The sequence below is a fragment of the Lampris incognitus genome, chromosome 17 (assembly GCF_029633865.1).
Source record: "Lampris incognitus isolate fLamInc1 chromosome 17, fLamInc1.hap2, whole genome shotgun sequence".
NCBI classification, from domain to species: Eukaryota; Metazoa; Chordata; class Actinopteri; order Lampriformes; family Lampridae; genus Lampris; species Lampris incognitus.
The window spans coordinates 15,062,085-15,076,746 of NC_079227.1; the positions used below are offsets into that span (position 1 = coordinate 15,062,085).

Consider the following 14,662-nt stretch of genomic DNA (forward strand, 5'->3'; position numbering starts at 1 on the left):
AGAAATCACATAGGGGCTAATAATTTTGACCACCTCAATTTTCATTACATTTGGTATAAAGCAAACCTGAAGATTTATTTTACATTCCAAAATGTACCAAGGGGCCTTAACACTGATGAATATTTTACTATGTAAAGTTTTATGAATGATGCTAACATTGGGCAGAATTTTAGAGAAATGTTCCATAGTTCCTTGGGGGCTAATAATTTTGACCTTAACTGTACATATATGGAACAACAGAGACATATAAACACAAATCATTATTCTTGGAAAACTGGTTTATCCATGGAATGTATCTGGTTAAGCAGCTCCTCAATTCTAGAGGCACATTAATGTCATACTCTGAACTTGTAGACAAATATGGTATTCCTATTCCACCAAGGGAATATGCTTTTGATGCTATCCCTTCTGGTGTCATAATGCTTCTTAGAAACTCAATAGTATGTGAACTGACTTTACTACCACTGGATCCTGTTGTTACTGGTGTTAGTTGGATCAATAATAACTGTGATATACGTGCTTTATTTCAAAGAGAAATAGTCTCTGTTGCAAATGTAGTTTCTTACTGGAATAATTTTACTTCAGACCTGAACTGGAAGAAAATCTGGTGCTTACCTTCTAAATATCTGATTATTAATAAGGTTAAGGAAGTAACTTTTAAAATAATTCAATGTTTTTATCCCTCCAAGTCATTTCGACAAAGATATAAAAAGGACATTAATGTGGACTGTTCAGTTTGTCAACTGGTTCCAGAAGATTTATGTCATTTATTTTGGTCTTATCCCCACGTTTGTACTTTTTGGCAAGATGTCAGTACATTTATTTACCAATATATTGATCCCGAATAGTCCCTTTCCTATGAAGATGTATTATTTGGCTTCTTTACTTATAATTCTAGCAAAGCAAATCAATATTTTATCATCAATTTGATTTTAATCTTTGCAAAAATCACATATTCATAAATCTAAGTTTTCCAATCATAGACCGTCTTTTTTCCTTTTGAAAATGAAATGAAACAATACATTACAACAATTCTATATTCTAAAAATATGAATGCTATTAAAACCATAATCCTTTATAACATTTCTGTGAGCTGATTTCACATATTCTGTTAATGTGAGCTGATTTCACATATTTCTGTTAATGTTCTGATCCCCTGGCACTAACTTGTTTTTTTTTTTTACTATATTAAAGAAAAAAGACACCTTTGCCATGGCCCATTTTTATCAGAAGGCCGTCATGTGATCTTTCCCTCACATGACACTAGTCTGGCGCCTGCTTCTTCTTTTTTTTCCTAGAAAACTGATTTTAACAGCGCTGTTGCCTGTGATTGGCTTTAAACGTTGACTGACGTGCCAAAACTCGTTTTGATTGGTCGTGGACGTTTTCAGCGAAAGAACGCTTCCTGCTTGTCTGTGAATGGGATAAACTTGTTTGAAACTTGGGTTAGCTTGTGGGGGAATTTGCCTGAGTTGAGAGGGATCAAAAATGCCATCCAGAAGTGGTCACAGCCTTGTTTTACCTATCCTACTATCTCTTGTTGCGGTAGCACATTGCAACTTTCCTACCCTGGACCGTTTGAAACCGCAAGCCAGCGAAAAGACCCAGGAAAGAGCAGTGACCGACCTTCTGAAGCGTCTGCTCAGGGAAAGATGTCGAGAGTTCATCGTATCAGTCAACAGGAGCCTGTCCAACGACAGCCTGGACGTGTGTGAGCTCCGGTCGACGAAAAACAACAAGATCTTCGCGACGGGCACAACCGGGGTTGCCGTCGCGTCTGGTATTTATAACTACTTGAAATATTTCTGCAACTGCCATGTTTCTTGGTTCGGTGACCAGCTGGATCTGCCCCGTCCTTTGCCCCGGCTCACTGGTGTCCTGCGCATCAACACGCAACACAGGTGAGTGACGAAGTAGTGATGACGTGATACCCGGCCTACTGAAAAACCAGTAGATGTATACATATACGTATACATACACATATACATATACATACACATACATACACGCTCCTTTTACACTGTTGTTTTTGCACTGCTGCTGTCACCTGACTACACTTATCTATAAACCATAGGTACAATGATGAGCCAAAACATTATGACCACTCACAGGTGAACCGAATAACATTGCTCATCTGCAAACAAGGGCACATGTCTGGGTAGGATGGATGGTGAGCAATCAGTTCTCCTAGTCAACGTGTTGGACGCAGGAGAAATGGGCAGGAGTTAAGATCTGAGCGACAAGGGCCAAATTGTTATGGCCAGACGACTGGGTCAGAGCATCTCTGAAACAGCAAGGCTTGTGGGGTGTTCCTGGTCGGCAGTGGTGAGTATGTACCAACAGTGGTCCAAGGAGGGACAAACCACAAACCGGAGACAAGGGTGTTGGGCGCCCAAGGCTCTTCGGTGCACAAAGCGAGGGCAACAAAGGCTATCCCGTCTGGTCTTAGCCAACAAAAGGTCTATTGTGGCACAAGTCACATAAAAATGTAATGGTGCTTATGGGAGAAATGTGTCACAACACACAGTGCATCACACCCTGCTGTGTATGGAGCTGCGTAGCCGCAGACCGGTCAGAGTACCCAAGATGACCCCTGTCCACCACTGAAAGTGCCTACAATGGGCATGCAAGCGTCAGAACTGGACCATGGAGCAGTGGAAGAAGGTGGCCTGGTCTGATGAGTCCCGTTTTCTTTTAGATCACATGGATGGCCATGTACCTGGGTCTGGCCATTCATGTAGACGTCAATTGGACACATACCACCTACCTAAACATTGTTGCAGACCAGGTACACCCCTTCATAGCAGTGATGGCAGTGGCTTCTTTCAGCAGGATAATGCACCCCGCCACACTGCACACATTGTTCGGGAACTGTTTGAGGGTCATGATGACGTGTTCAAGTTGTTGCCCTGGCCTCCAAATTCTCCAGATCTCAATCTGATTGAGCATCTGTGGGATGTGCTGGACTGACAAATCCAATCCATGGAGGCCACCACTTCGCAATTTACACTTGAAGGACTTGAAGGATCTGCTGCTAATGTTTTGGTGCCAGAAAACTTGTGGTTTTGTGGAGTCCATGCCTCAATGGGTCGGCGCTGTTTTGTTGGCACACAGAGGACCAAAAGGATATTAGGCAGGTGGTCATAATGTTTTGGCTCACTAGTGTACATGTAAATTTGCACACTCCTGCAATTTTCATTATTCTTTTACATTTGTTAGTTTTTTTTCCTTCGATTTGAAAATAAATTATTCCCTCATTGTATTGCAATTTGCACCATATGGAAGGTCTCATATCCACTTTTCGTTGTACATATGCTTTGGTTCACTGTGTAATAATATTGAACTGAATAGTTGAATTTAATGTGTAAGTGTGAACGTGTCGTCACCTTCTTAAAATAATGGCCTAAGTCATATTTTCAAGTTTTTCAAAAAACAAAATAAACTGAAACAAATATAGAATATATGATATTTCTTAATCATTTCACACAAAAAGGTTATGACAGTATATGACTATTGACATACAAAAACACTGTCTCAATAGTCATATATTGTCATAACCTTTTTGTGTGAAATGATTAAGAAATATCATACATTCTATATTTGTTTCTGTTTTTTGAAAGACTTGAAAATATGACGTAGGCCATTATTTTAAGAAGGTGGTGATGTAATCTCTGCAGCAATAATCTTGAGTCTTGAGTGTAGGTAAATTGCACCTTTTAACTGGCACTGTGAATGTCTCACATTAATGTCAAGAACGTTTGTCTAATAATTTTCATTATTCATGTGGCCTAATGCATTTTATATTAATTTGATATATTATAACAATTATATTGTCATACATAAGGATTAGTAAACTAGTGTAATTTAATAGTATAATAGTTTAATAGCATTAGTAAAGTGTATTAGTAGAGTATAAAAGTTGTATAGCATATAAGTATCATCAAAATAGTAGTATAGTATATTAGTATAATATTTTAGTATAAACATATAATACTATGGTAAAATTAATTAGCATATATAAAGTTACCTGTGGAAAAATAAAGTTTTTCTAGTCTACCTTTCGACTGTCACCGACTGCGGCTTATAAGCATCTGTTTTCTGTCTTGTATTATATTTCAGCTTGCCCCAGTTTGGTTTTATTTATCATATGTCAGAAAACAGATCAGACGTCAGACTTTTAATTTCTTGGGTTTGGAAAAAGAACTCGCCACAGGGTTAAAGTCATAAGTGTCTGCCCAGACTCGTGTCCTATGAGTCACTTACTCCCTCATGATTTCATGTCCTTCATTTGTCTCACAATAAAACAGACTGCCGTCGCTCCTCATTTGTCGCTATAGTACTTGTACAAGTGGCGGTTGACATGACAGGCTTTTGTGGCAAAATTCTTGCAATTTTCAATACTTGTTTGTGTATAGTGTGCAACTCCTAATAGTGTATTATGTTGACAGCCCATTTGTTGACATCTCGGAGACGGCTTCTTTGAAGATGTTTTCCCATTCATCCCATTTCACACTGATGTACATACTGGAACGTGTCCCAGCTTTCCTCAGGGGTAACCTCAGATCTGAACTGGATAGAATAGGCTTTTCTTTTTAAAAAAATTTTTTTTGCTCAAATTAACACTACTGAAAGGTCATTTTGCAAAAAAAACAAAAAACAAAAGGATAGACAATAATCTTGGCGGAGTGGAAATTAGGGTTTGTTGAGGAAATTGCAGGCTGGAGATGTGTGCATACTGTGTTTGACCAGGATCTACTGAACACTTTTGTTAGTTGGTGTGAAACATTCAGTCTTTCCTGTCTGCAAACACTATCCAGAGAATGTTTGGATTGCCATTTGCGTGGCAACACTATCAAATGTTTTTTTGCTAGCTGTTGCTGCGTACCCAAGGACATTGCCAGGGTACGATGATGAATGCCCGTTCTATCCCCTCTGATTCTGCAGCAGCAGCATTTGAGGGGGTGTCATCACTGTTGTGCCCCGGCCCCCGTAAAACCACAAAACGCATAGGTGCATGACAAATGGAGCGTTGTTACACGCTAATTTTTTATTGTTTACTGTGAGCGCTATGGATACTTGTGGCATGGCAGGGCCCTTTAAAGCACCCTTCACCCTCTCAATTATCCGTCGTGTATTAGGCTCGCATCAGCTCACCCCAATTATGTTATGTGCACAGTGGTGAGCTTGTAAAACCATGGCAAGCATAGCACACTTTTTCCCATGGATCTGCTTCAGTGGTGGAGAACATGCCATGGCCTGGGATAAGATCACTGTTATGTCTGCTCCTTTTCCTGGAGATTGTAAAAGGTATATGTTTCCATGTGCATGTGTTTTCCACTTGTTGGATATTTGCAGTGATGCAAGAGACAGTTTTTTCCCCCCATTTGTGCTGTCATATGCTGACATGTTGCCATGAAGTACAGCTTCAATATATGACTTATTTATTAACTAACAGTACAAATTGTAGTTGGTAAAAGGATGTAAAATTTAACGAAAACAGATTGTATGAGGTTTGTGAGCATTCATTTGTATGAATAAAAGCTGGACTTTTAAGCCTGACATTAACAAAATAACATGGTTTTATTGGCATCTGCTCGGCACCTTGATGTGTTTATTTTCCATAGGTGTCCTTGTGTTTTGTTATTTTTTGTGTTTTATCACTTTTTCATCACTTTAAAGGTGAAATTACCTTAACATGTCGTTTTTGTGTCACTGTACAGATTTCGGTATTATCAGAACGTGTGCACTGTCAGCTATTCCTCTGTGTGGTGGGATTGGCCGCGATGGGAGAGAGAAATCGATTGGATGGCTCTCAATGGCATCAACCTACCGTTGGCCTTCACTGGTCAAGAGGCTATTTGGCAAGTGGTAAGAAACCCTCATTGCGGCTGAGTGTAGATGTGAGATAATTTTGACAGTAGCACTTTTTACTAAGGCATACTTTATAAGGGGTTTTATAGTATTCATCCACACACCCTGCTTAAAAAAAGTGAAATTGAAGTCCAATTGAAGCTGAATCCTTTTTTGATTAAGTGGTACAACTCTTCTTTTTTTTTTTATCAAATAGGCCACAACAAGTGAAATTTAAGTCATCATTTTCTGATATAGTAGTAAGCAGTAGAGGGGTCCCTCAAGGATGCGTTACTTCACCCTTCTCGTTTACTCTGTATACAAACAATTGTGTCAGCTCCAAAACTAATCAATTTGTAGTGAAATTCTCAGATGACACTTACCCTGAATTTACTCACAAGTAACTCCAACATTCCCAGCTATAAAGCTGGAGTGAACAGGTTTGTGGACTGATGTGATGAGCATCACTTGCACATTAATGTATGTATGACAGAAGAAATTGTTATATCCCAGATTAATTGGAGACCAGAGCTCTGTTGCCATACATGGCCATGACATTAGACAGATCACTTCTTCGGCAGGCCGAAGTTGGCAGGCCGAAGTCGGCAGGCCAACAGGATTTTATCTGACCCTTCCCATGTGTTTAACACTGAGTATGTGCTCATGAACTCTGGAAGGAGGTACAGGGTCCTTTTGTGTAAGCACAACCGTTACAAACATTCATTCATCCCTCAGTCAGTTAAATGTATTAATGGGCATCTTCTGGAGGACAGACAGAACAGCAGGGAGGCTGTAAGATCACTGCACGTTCCACCAATCGCTTGTGTGCTTGTAAGCATGCAAAGTGAGATGTGTTGTTGCTTGTAACTTATGTACTAAGATGTGTATGGATGCCTTCGAATCTTTGTGAGTTCTAACAGTGTGAAAGGCTTCGGTTGTTTTATTTCAGGCTAATGTTTGCACGTGTGTACCTGTTTAATGTGTTTTTATTGTAATGTCTGGTTGATGCAGCAGTTCCCTTAATCCAAGACAACTTTCTCCTGTGGGAGACAATAAATTCTGCTTTCCGGTGTGAAGGATGGCGGCGCAAATTCGCGTTTGCAGTGCCCTCACCCAGTACCGGTGTAAGAAGATGGCGGTGTGAATTCACATTTGTTGCAGCCTCACCCAGTGCCATCCATGTAGTAGTGTCTTTGTCCACATCTGCGTCTAAGTTTGTCTTCGTTTGATGGCTGGGAGAGCTGGCACTGGGTCAGCTGGGAGAGCCTGATCTACTACGTACTGTGGACTCAGGGACCATGGCCCTTCCTGGAGCTGTGCCTAAAGAGGTAACACCAAGGGTAGTCTGACAGGACGCGGAAGCAGGGCAGGCTAAGCTAACTGCTAGGCCATGCAGACCGGCAGTTCCGATAACACAGAGGGCGGCCTGGCGGCGGCCTCACCTAGTCTTAACTGTGTTTTTAGTGTCGTCGTGTGGAGTGCAGGGAGGTTTGTCAAAGGTGTCTGGCTGGGAGAGCTAGCATTGCATCGGCTGGGGGAACTTGGTCTGCTGCATCCTGTGGGCCCTGACTGGAGCTGCAGCTGAAGAGGAAACACAGAGGGCAGTCTGACAGAACGCGGAAGCGGGGCAGGCTAAGCTGACTGCTAGTCCATGCAGACCGGCAGTTCTGACAGTCATCCTGGCTGGCGTTCATTCTGCTGGACAGTGTTCTTTTTTTCTTTTTCTTTTTTTAGATATATGTGTTAGTTTGGATATGTGTGTTCTTGCAGTTCTTTTAGTCTTGGGATGGGTTTTTATCTTTGTGTTGCACTGCTGTGGGCTGGGGAAACGATGTTTCGTTTCATTTCATGTGCGCAACTGCATGAATTAAAATGACTAAGTGTTTCTGATTCTGATAAAGTAACCTTAAGCTTATAAGTTGATATGAATTGCTTCATTACTGATTGATATAACTTCTTTGTCAATGTGTTATAAATCAGTAATAATACTGTTATAATGCATTGATAGAAAGCCTTTTTGATGGGGAAGGTCTCCATAGACATTCTCCCAGGAACCATGTCATCAGACGAAGCTACTCGACTCAACCTAATCTTAAATCTAAACTTAACCACTACTAAATTGAACCCTAAACTTAACCACTGAAGCTGTAGTTGCCATCACTACTTCATGAGAATCAACTTCTGCATATGCATTGCATGATATTTTTAAGTATCTTTTTAAGTATTTTTAAGTTTTAGGTGGCACGGTGGCGCAGTGGTTAGTGCGGTCGCCTCGCAGCAAGAAGGTTCTCGGTTCGAGCCCCGGGGTAGTCCAACTTTGGGAGTTGCCCGGGGTCGTCCTCTGTGTGGAGTTTGCACCTTCTCTCCGTGTCATCCTGAGTTTCCTCCGGGTGTTCCGGTTTCTTCCCAAAGTCCAAAGACATGTAGGTCAGGTGAATCGACCGTACTGAATTGCCCCTAGGTATGAATGTGTGTGTGTGTTGTATGGCGTATGTCGGCCCTATGTCATGGCCTGGCGGCCTGTCCAGGGTATCTCCCCGCCTGCCGCCCAATGACTGCTGGGATAGGCTCCAGCATCCCCGTGACCCTGAGAGCAGGATAAGCGGTTCAGATAATGGATGCATGGATATTTTTAAGTGCGGTTTTTTTTTTTTTTTTTGTATGCTGGTCGCTGAGAATGTGAATCGGCAGTTCTTGCTGACTGCTGAGAGAATAGAGAATGTCAATAGAGACTCTCTCATACTGATAAAATGTGGGCTTCCAACCTGGCAACTGAAAAATGCTTTATTAACAATGCATTATTGATAATTTATTATGCATTAATAAATGATTTATTAACATTAAGTATTATTAAACCCCTTATTAACCCTTCATAAAGCATGCATGCCTCATCGTTAAGTGCTACTGGTTACATTTTTATTTGTACATTTTAGGCATTTTGCTGAAGTTTTATTTAAGAGAGATTCCCAGCATGTGCAGTATTCGCATGAAAATTAATTTCTAGTTCACCATTATTACAAGTAACCATTAGGAGACATGCAGAGGCCAAAGCCAAACTGCTGTGACAAATGACATTACAATATCATTGTGGGACAACTGCAAGGCTGCAAGATTTTTTTCTTCAATAAAAAAGAAACCACAGGAATGTAATGTTCAACCAAGCAGCAAGAAGCTATTGGGAAGGGGAAGTGAAACCAAAGGAAGTGGAACACATTAACTGTTTATTTTGATGGTCTTTTGCAGACATAAAGTACATTTATAAATGCTGAATGTCTCATTTTTTAATATAATCTAATATATGTCTTGTTGATTCTTAGAACAACCACCTCAAATACATGAAGCTGTACCAATACAATTATACCGACTCAATGAGCCAAATGGCAACTAAACCCTAAAATTTTATGTATTTTTCAGGTTTACCGTGCTCTGGGTTTGAACCAGTCAGAGATAGAGGACTTCTTCTCTGGACCTGCTTTTCTAGCCTGGAACCGTATGGGGAACATGTTTGAGTTTGGTGGACCCCTTCCACAATCCTGGCATGTGAAACAGCTAAACCTCCAAGTATGGCATTTATACTGGCAGTCAGTTGATATGATGCTTTAACAGTCCACTTTGATTCACCGCTATATAAGAGAATGGTTTCAGATTGAGATAGCGACTACTTTAAGAAATTAGCACCTGTTTTGGTGTAGACTAATAATCGCTGTCATAAAAGTAAAGCAAAGTTTCAGCTGCTACGACAGTTCACTAGTCTTATGACTTTTACTGACAAAAGTTTGTTGAAGTTGGAGTTTGCTGTGGTTTTTACTAGTGGACTCTCAGGCTGATTATTTTTGCACTTGGAATTCATATGTAGTGTTTGTGAGATGTGACATTTGCATGTTAATTCACACTCCCTCTGTTTTTGCAGTTTAAAATCTTGGAGCAAATGAGATCTTTTGGGATGATCCCCGTTCTCCCGGCTTTTTCTGGTAACATACCGAAGGGAATTCTCAGGTCAGTTGCTCACACGATATTGTGAGGATGGTTGCAAATGTTTCACAACAGACAACTGTTTGTAATACAATACACAATATAGCACCTTCAAAAAAAAAAAAAATCCAAGGGCGTCCGGGTGGCGGTCTGTGTGTGGCCTGGTCCTGGTCGCTGCACTAGTGCCTCCTCTGGTCGGTCGGGGTGCCTGTTCGGAGGGGAGGGGGAACTTGGGGGAATAGCATGATCCTCCCACATGCTATGTCCCCTGGCGAAACGCCTTACTGTCAGGTGAAAAGAAGCAGCTGGCGACTGCACATGTATCAGATCTGCAGCCCTCCCCGGATCGGCAGAGAGGGTGGAGCAGAGATTGGGACGGCTTGGAAGAGTGGGGTAATTGGCCAAGTACAATTGGGGAGAAAAAGGAAGGGGAAAAAAAATCCAATGCATCCAATTTGGTGTATTGAAATGTTGGAGTATCCCATTTAAACAGTGGTCAGCCATATAGATAAATAGCTCCACGCTGATGGATTGACCATCTGGCAAGGTGGGCAAATGCCAGAAAGGCCGCTTGGGCCACTTAGAATGGATTATAATATGATCTAAAAAAAAATAAAGAGAAGAAAAATTAAATTATTTTTTTCTTTGATGATTTTTATTCAGAATTACTTATTACAGCATCCCAATACAGTTTTACATTGGCCCTAATCATGTGAAACTTGTGTTATTATGTACCGTGGCTGAATGTCAAGCCAATGAATTTGTACTAAATGTGCCTTTAATTTACTAGCAGAGCATATTACGTCATAGCCCCCATTTAACGCTCTGCCAGTCTGGATTGAGTTCATGTAGTAAAGATAAAAGTCAACGATTGTTTAATGTGTGTTGGTTGTGTTTGTGCGTTCTGTGTACCAAATGTCTGCATTCTAGTCTGTCTGTATGGTTTTTATCTCAAGCTTTTATGTTAACGTCATGAGTTGACATTGAGTTTGGAAGTCAGGCCAGTGTATGTCACAAATGCCAGGGATGTTTTTTGATCCCAGTCCGTCACTACATCTCAACATATATTGTCTAGATAGTTTGTAAAGTTAAGGTTGTGCACTGCAAAAAATGTAAATTTTAACAAGCATTTACCCCTGAATTCAGTCTTAAAAATCCAGTTATTTTAAAAGGGAAGGATTCTGCAAGTGAAGTGAGTTTATTCCACTTATGTGTGATACACTTTCACTTGTTTGAGGAATCTTCTAAATCCAGGTATTGATACTGCGGCACGAGGCAGATAAACTTGCTAGTACCAGTAAAGAAAAAATAAACGTCAAAGTACTCAAAAAGATTATTATCAAAGACTTATTAACATGTCCATAAAGAATTCTTAATATGAGATTAAATGAGTTGAAATGCATATATTTTTGCACATTACAAAACTATTTGAAGATTCTTCTATGTGGTGTGCAAAACCAAAATAAACTCACCAAGTAAAACTATTCCTAGCTCAGTATCATTGATTAATGCTATTACTTACGTTCCCTTAAGGGACACATTGATTCCTACAAAACAAACGTGCAAAATACAGTGCACTTCGGTTCAAGAAGTCAACATTCCCACCAAAACCTCGTCATCATTGACCTCTTCCTTGCATTTCAGGTTGTATCCAAAAGCTAATGTGACCCAGTTGGGGCCTTGGGCTCATTTCAACTGCAGTTACTCATGTGCCTACATCTTGGACCCCCGTGACCCTCTTTTCCTCGAGATTGGTTCCCTCTTTTTGTCCCAGGTGGTGAAACAGTTTGGGACGGACCATATCTACAACACAGATACCTTTAATGAGATGATCCCTCCTTCCTCTGATCCTAACTACTTGTCTGCAGTCAGTCGCTCTGTCTTTGCCTCCATGACTGCAGGTAATGGAAAAGTTCTGTGTTATGGCGCAGTGAAAGCATTTGGTTGTAAATGTGATAGTGGCTCACATGTCTTTGAATGCAGACAACTCAACGGAGTTTTGGGGGTTATAAGGACAATAATTAACCTAGTTTCATAACCCAGGGCTGACCTGGTGCCCAATTCGTTTGCACAGACAGCTCTATGAGACTCCCTTCCTGTTTTCCAGCCATGTACAAGAACTGTCCCTTTCTTCTCCCTTATCCAAATCTGTTTTGTTTTATCCCCAGCTGATCCCCAGGCAATTTGGCTCATGCAAGGTTGGCTGTTCTTTAGTGCTGCATCATTCTGGAAGCCGGCCCAGATTAAGGCCCTTCTGCACGGAGTGCCCATTGGTCGCATGATCGTGCTGGACTTGTTTGCAGAGACCGAGCCAATTTTTTCCTACTCTGAGTCTTTCTATGGACAGCCATTCATCTGGTGCATGCTGCACAACTTTGGAGGCAACAGCGGTTTGTTTGGCACTGTTGAGAGCATCAACTCGGGACCATTCAAAGCCCTGAACTTCCCCAACTCCACCATGGTGGGCGTAGGCATGACACCTGAAGGTATCGAGCAGAATCCTGTGGTGTACGAGCTGATGAGCGAGCTGGCTTGGCGCAAGGAGCCTGTCAACTTGGCAAAGTGGGTTTCGCTGTATGCTGTCCGGCGCTACGGTAGCACGGATGAGAACCTGACTGCAGCATGGAGGCTTCTGTTTGCCAGCGTCTACAACTGCACTGTGCCGCACTACAAAAACCACAACCACAGTCCACTGGTGAAACGACCTTCGTTCCGCTTGAAAACCGAGCTCTGGTATGACCCGGCTGATTTGTACAAAGCCTGGAAACTTATTATTGAGGCGGCCCCGTCTCTCATGTCTAAGGAGACATTCCGGTATGACCTCGTGGATGTAACACGGCAGGTCTTGCAGGTACTTATGTCTGCATTTTACCATGATATCACAGAGGCTTTCCAGAGCCAGAAACATTTGGAGTTGCTGACCGCGGGAGGCGTTCTCGTCTACGACCTCTTGCCCGAGCTGGACAATCTGCTGTCTAGCGAGCACAACTTCCTTTTGGGGGTGTGGCTGGAGCAGGCGAGGTCCTTAGGCCTGGACGAGAAGGAGGTGCAGCTCTACGACTTGAATGCCAGAAATCAGATCACTCTATGGGGCCCCAGTGGTGAGATCCTGGATTATGCCAGCAAGGAGTGGGGAGGCCTGATGAGGGATTACTATGCCCAGCGCTGGAGCCTGTTTGTCAACATTCTGGTGGAGTGTCTTGACAGCGGAAGGCCGTTCAAGCAAGACACCTTCAACCAAGCCGTCTTCCAGGTAGAGAAGGGCTTCGTATACAATGGCAGGAAGTATCCAACCAAACCTCAGGGTGATACATACGAGATCGCCTACAGGATCTTCCTAAAGTACTACCCACAGGCCTTGAAAAGACTATAGTGAGTGGGAAACCCTTTGTGGAAAGACTCATCTCAAGTTACAGCAAGAAGAATGTTTCCCTTCGGCTACACCTGCCCCCTATCCCAAAACATTTTGTCATAGAAAACAGTAACAGTCCGAATTAACCAGTGTTACCTAGAGAATGATTTTGCATATTCTAGAAATCTATTTTGAGATGAAAATGTGTGTGTGTGTGTGTGTGTGTGTGTGTGTGTGTGTGTGTGTGTGTGTGTGTATGTATATGTATATATATAGTTTGCTATGAACGAACACTGGACAAAAAGGGCAATATGGGGGGCGTCCGGGAAATGTAGTGGCCTATTCTATTGCCTACCAACATGGGGATCGCCGGTTCGAATCCCCGCGTTACCTCTGGCTTGGTCGGGCGTCCCTACAGACACAATTGGCCATGTCTGTGGGTGAGAAGCCAGATGTGGGTATGCATCCTGGTCGCTGCACTAGTGCCTCCTCTGGCCGGTCGGGGCACCTGTTTGGCGGGGAGGGGGAACTGGGGGGATAGCATGAGCCTCCCACGCGCTACGTCCCCTGGTGAAACTCCTCACTGTCAGGTGAAAAGAAGCGGCTCGCGACTCCACATGTTTCGGAGGAGGCATGTGATAGTCTGCAACCCTCCCCGGTTCAGCAGAGGGGAGGGTTGGAGCAGCGACTGGGACGGCTCGGAAGAATGGGGTAATTGGCTGGATACAATTGGGGAGAAAAAGGAGGGGGAAAATCCAGGAAAAAAGGGCAATACGACTTTTTGATATACATTTTAATTTATCATTGTAGATGACAGCAAGAGGACTTATATTTAATATATGAGCAGGAAGGTGAACATGTTGACTTCGCTCTGAGATTTCACGTGTGTGTGTGTTTGTGTGTGTGTGTGTGTGTGTGTGTTCGGATAGGGGGGCAGAAGCCTGTTATTTAGGGAACTTGTCATAATTATGTTAATTTCCAGTTTTTTTACCCATGGGATTGTGCCTATCAATAGGGCTTGGTGTTAATTAAATGAACTGTGCCTTCTTTAGTGGTGCAACGATTACGAGTCCTCTAGTGTTTACATAAAGTATCGTCACAAGGCTGCCAGTAGTTACCTAATAAGAAAAATACTTTTGATCTTGCACCCACATTTTCTACTTGATTTGCAATTTCATGCTTATATGGTCAGCGACGCCGGACCGTTACACAATCTGTTTTTTGTTTTTTTTCCTCTGAGAAATTGTTATACTGTAGAGCTTATCTCATTATTATGTGTCTGGATTTTCCAAGATTCACAAGTTTTGGGGTTTTTTTTCAACCATCACTACCATTGACATGTTAGTGACAGGTTAAGATATAAATATGATAGAAATTTACATGCACAGTGAACTATTTTGTCATGCCTGAATCATTTAAAGTATTTTTTATATAAAGTGCCTTTGCTTTATTGGGATTGCTAACATGTAGATTTAATGGTGTTTTGAT

The 14,662-nt window shown here is 42.0% G+C and overlaps 1 protein-coding gene across 1 annotated transcript; it reads left to right on the forward strand.

Annotated features, from left to right (window-relative positions):
• Positions 1-1,471: 1,471 nt before the first annotated feature.
• naglu (N-acetylglucosaminidase, alpha) lies at positions 1,472-13,195 on the forward strand. Its single transcript, XM_056296597.1, has 6 exons — positions 1,472-1,901; positions 5,721-5,868; positions 9,265-9,411; positions 9,761-9,846; positions 11,467-11,723; positions 11,991-13,195. Exons 1-6 carry the CDS (start codon positions 1,489-1,491, stop codon positions 13,193-13,195), a joined length of 2,256 nt encoding a protein of 751 aa, XP_056152572.1. The 5' UTR covers positions 1,472-1,488.
• Positions 13,196-14,662: the final 1,467 nt, after the last annotated feature.

Coding starts and splice junctions, on each gene's coding strand:
- naglu (XM_056296597.1), top strand. CDS start 1,489: ATGCCATCCAGAAGTGGTCACAGCCTTGTTTTACCTATCCTACTATCT. Junction 9,847..11,466: donor ATACCGAAGGGAATTCTCAG/GTCAGTTGCTCA, acceptor CTTGCATTTCAG/GTTGTATCCAAAAGCTAATG. Junction 11,724..11,990: donor CTTTGCCTCCATGACTGCAG/GTAATGGAAAAG, acceptor TTTTATCCCCAG/CTGATCCCCAGGCAATTTGG.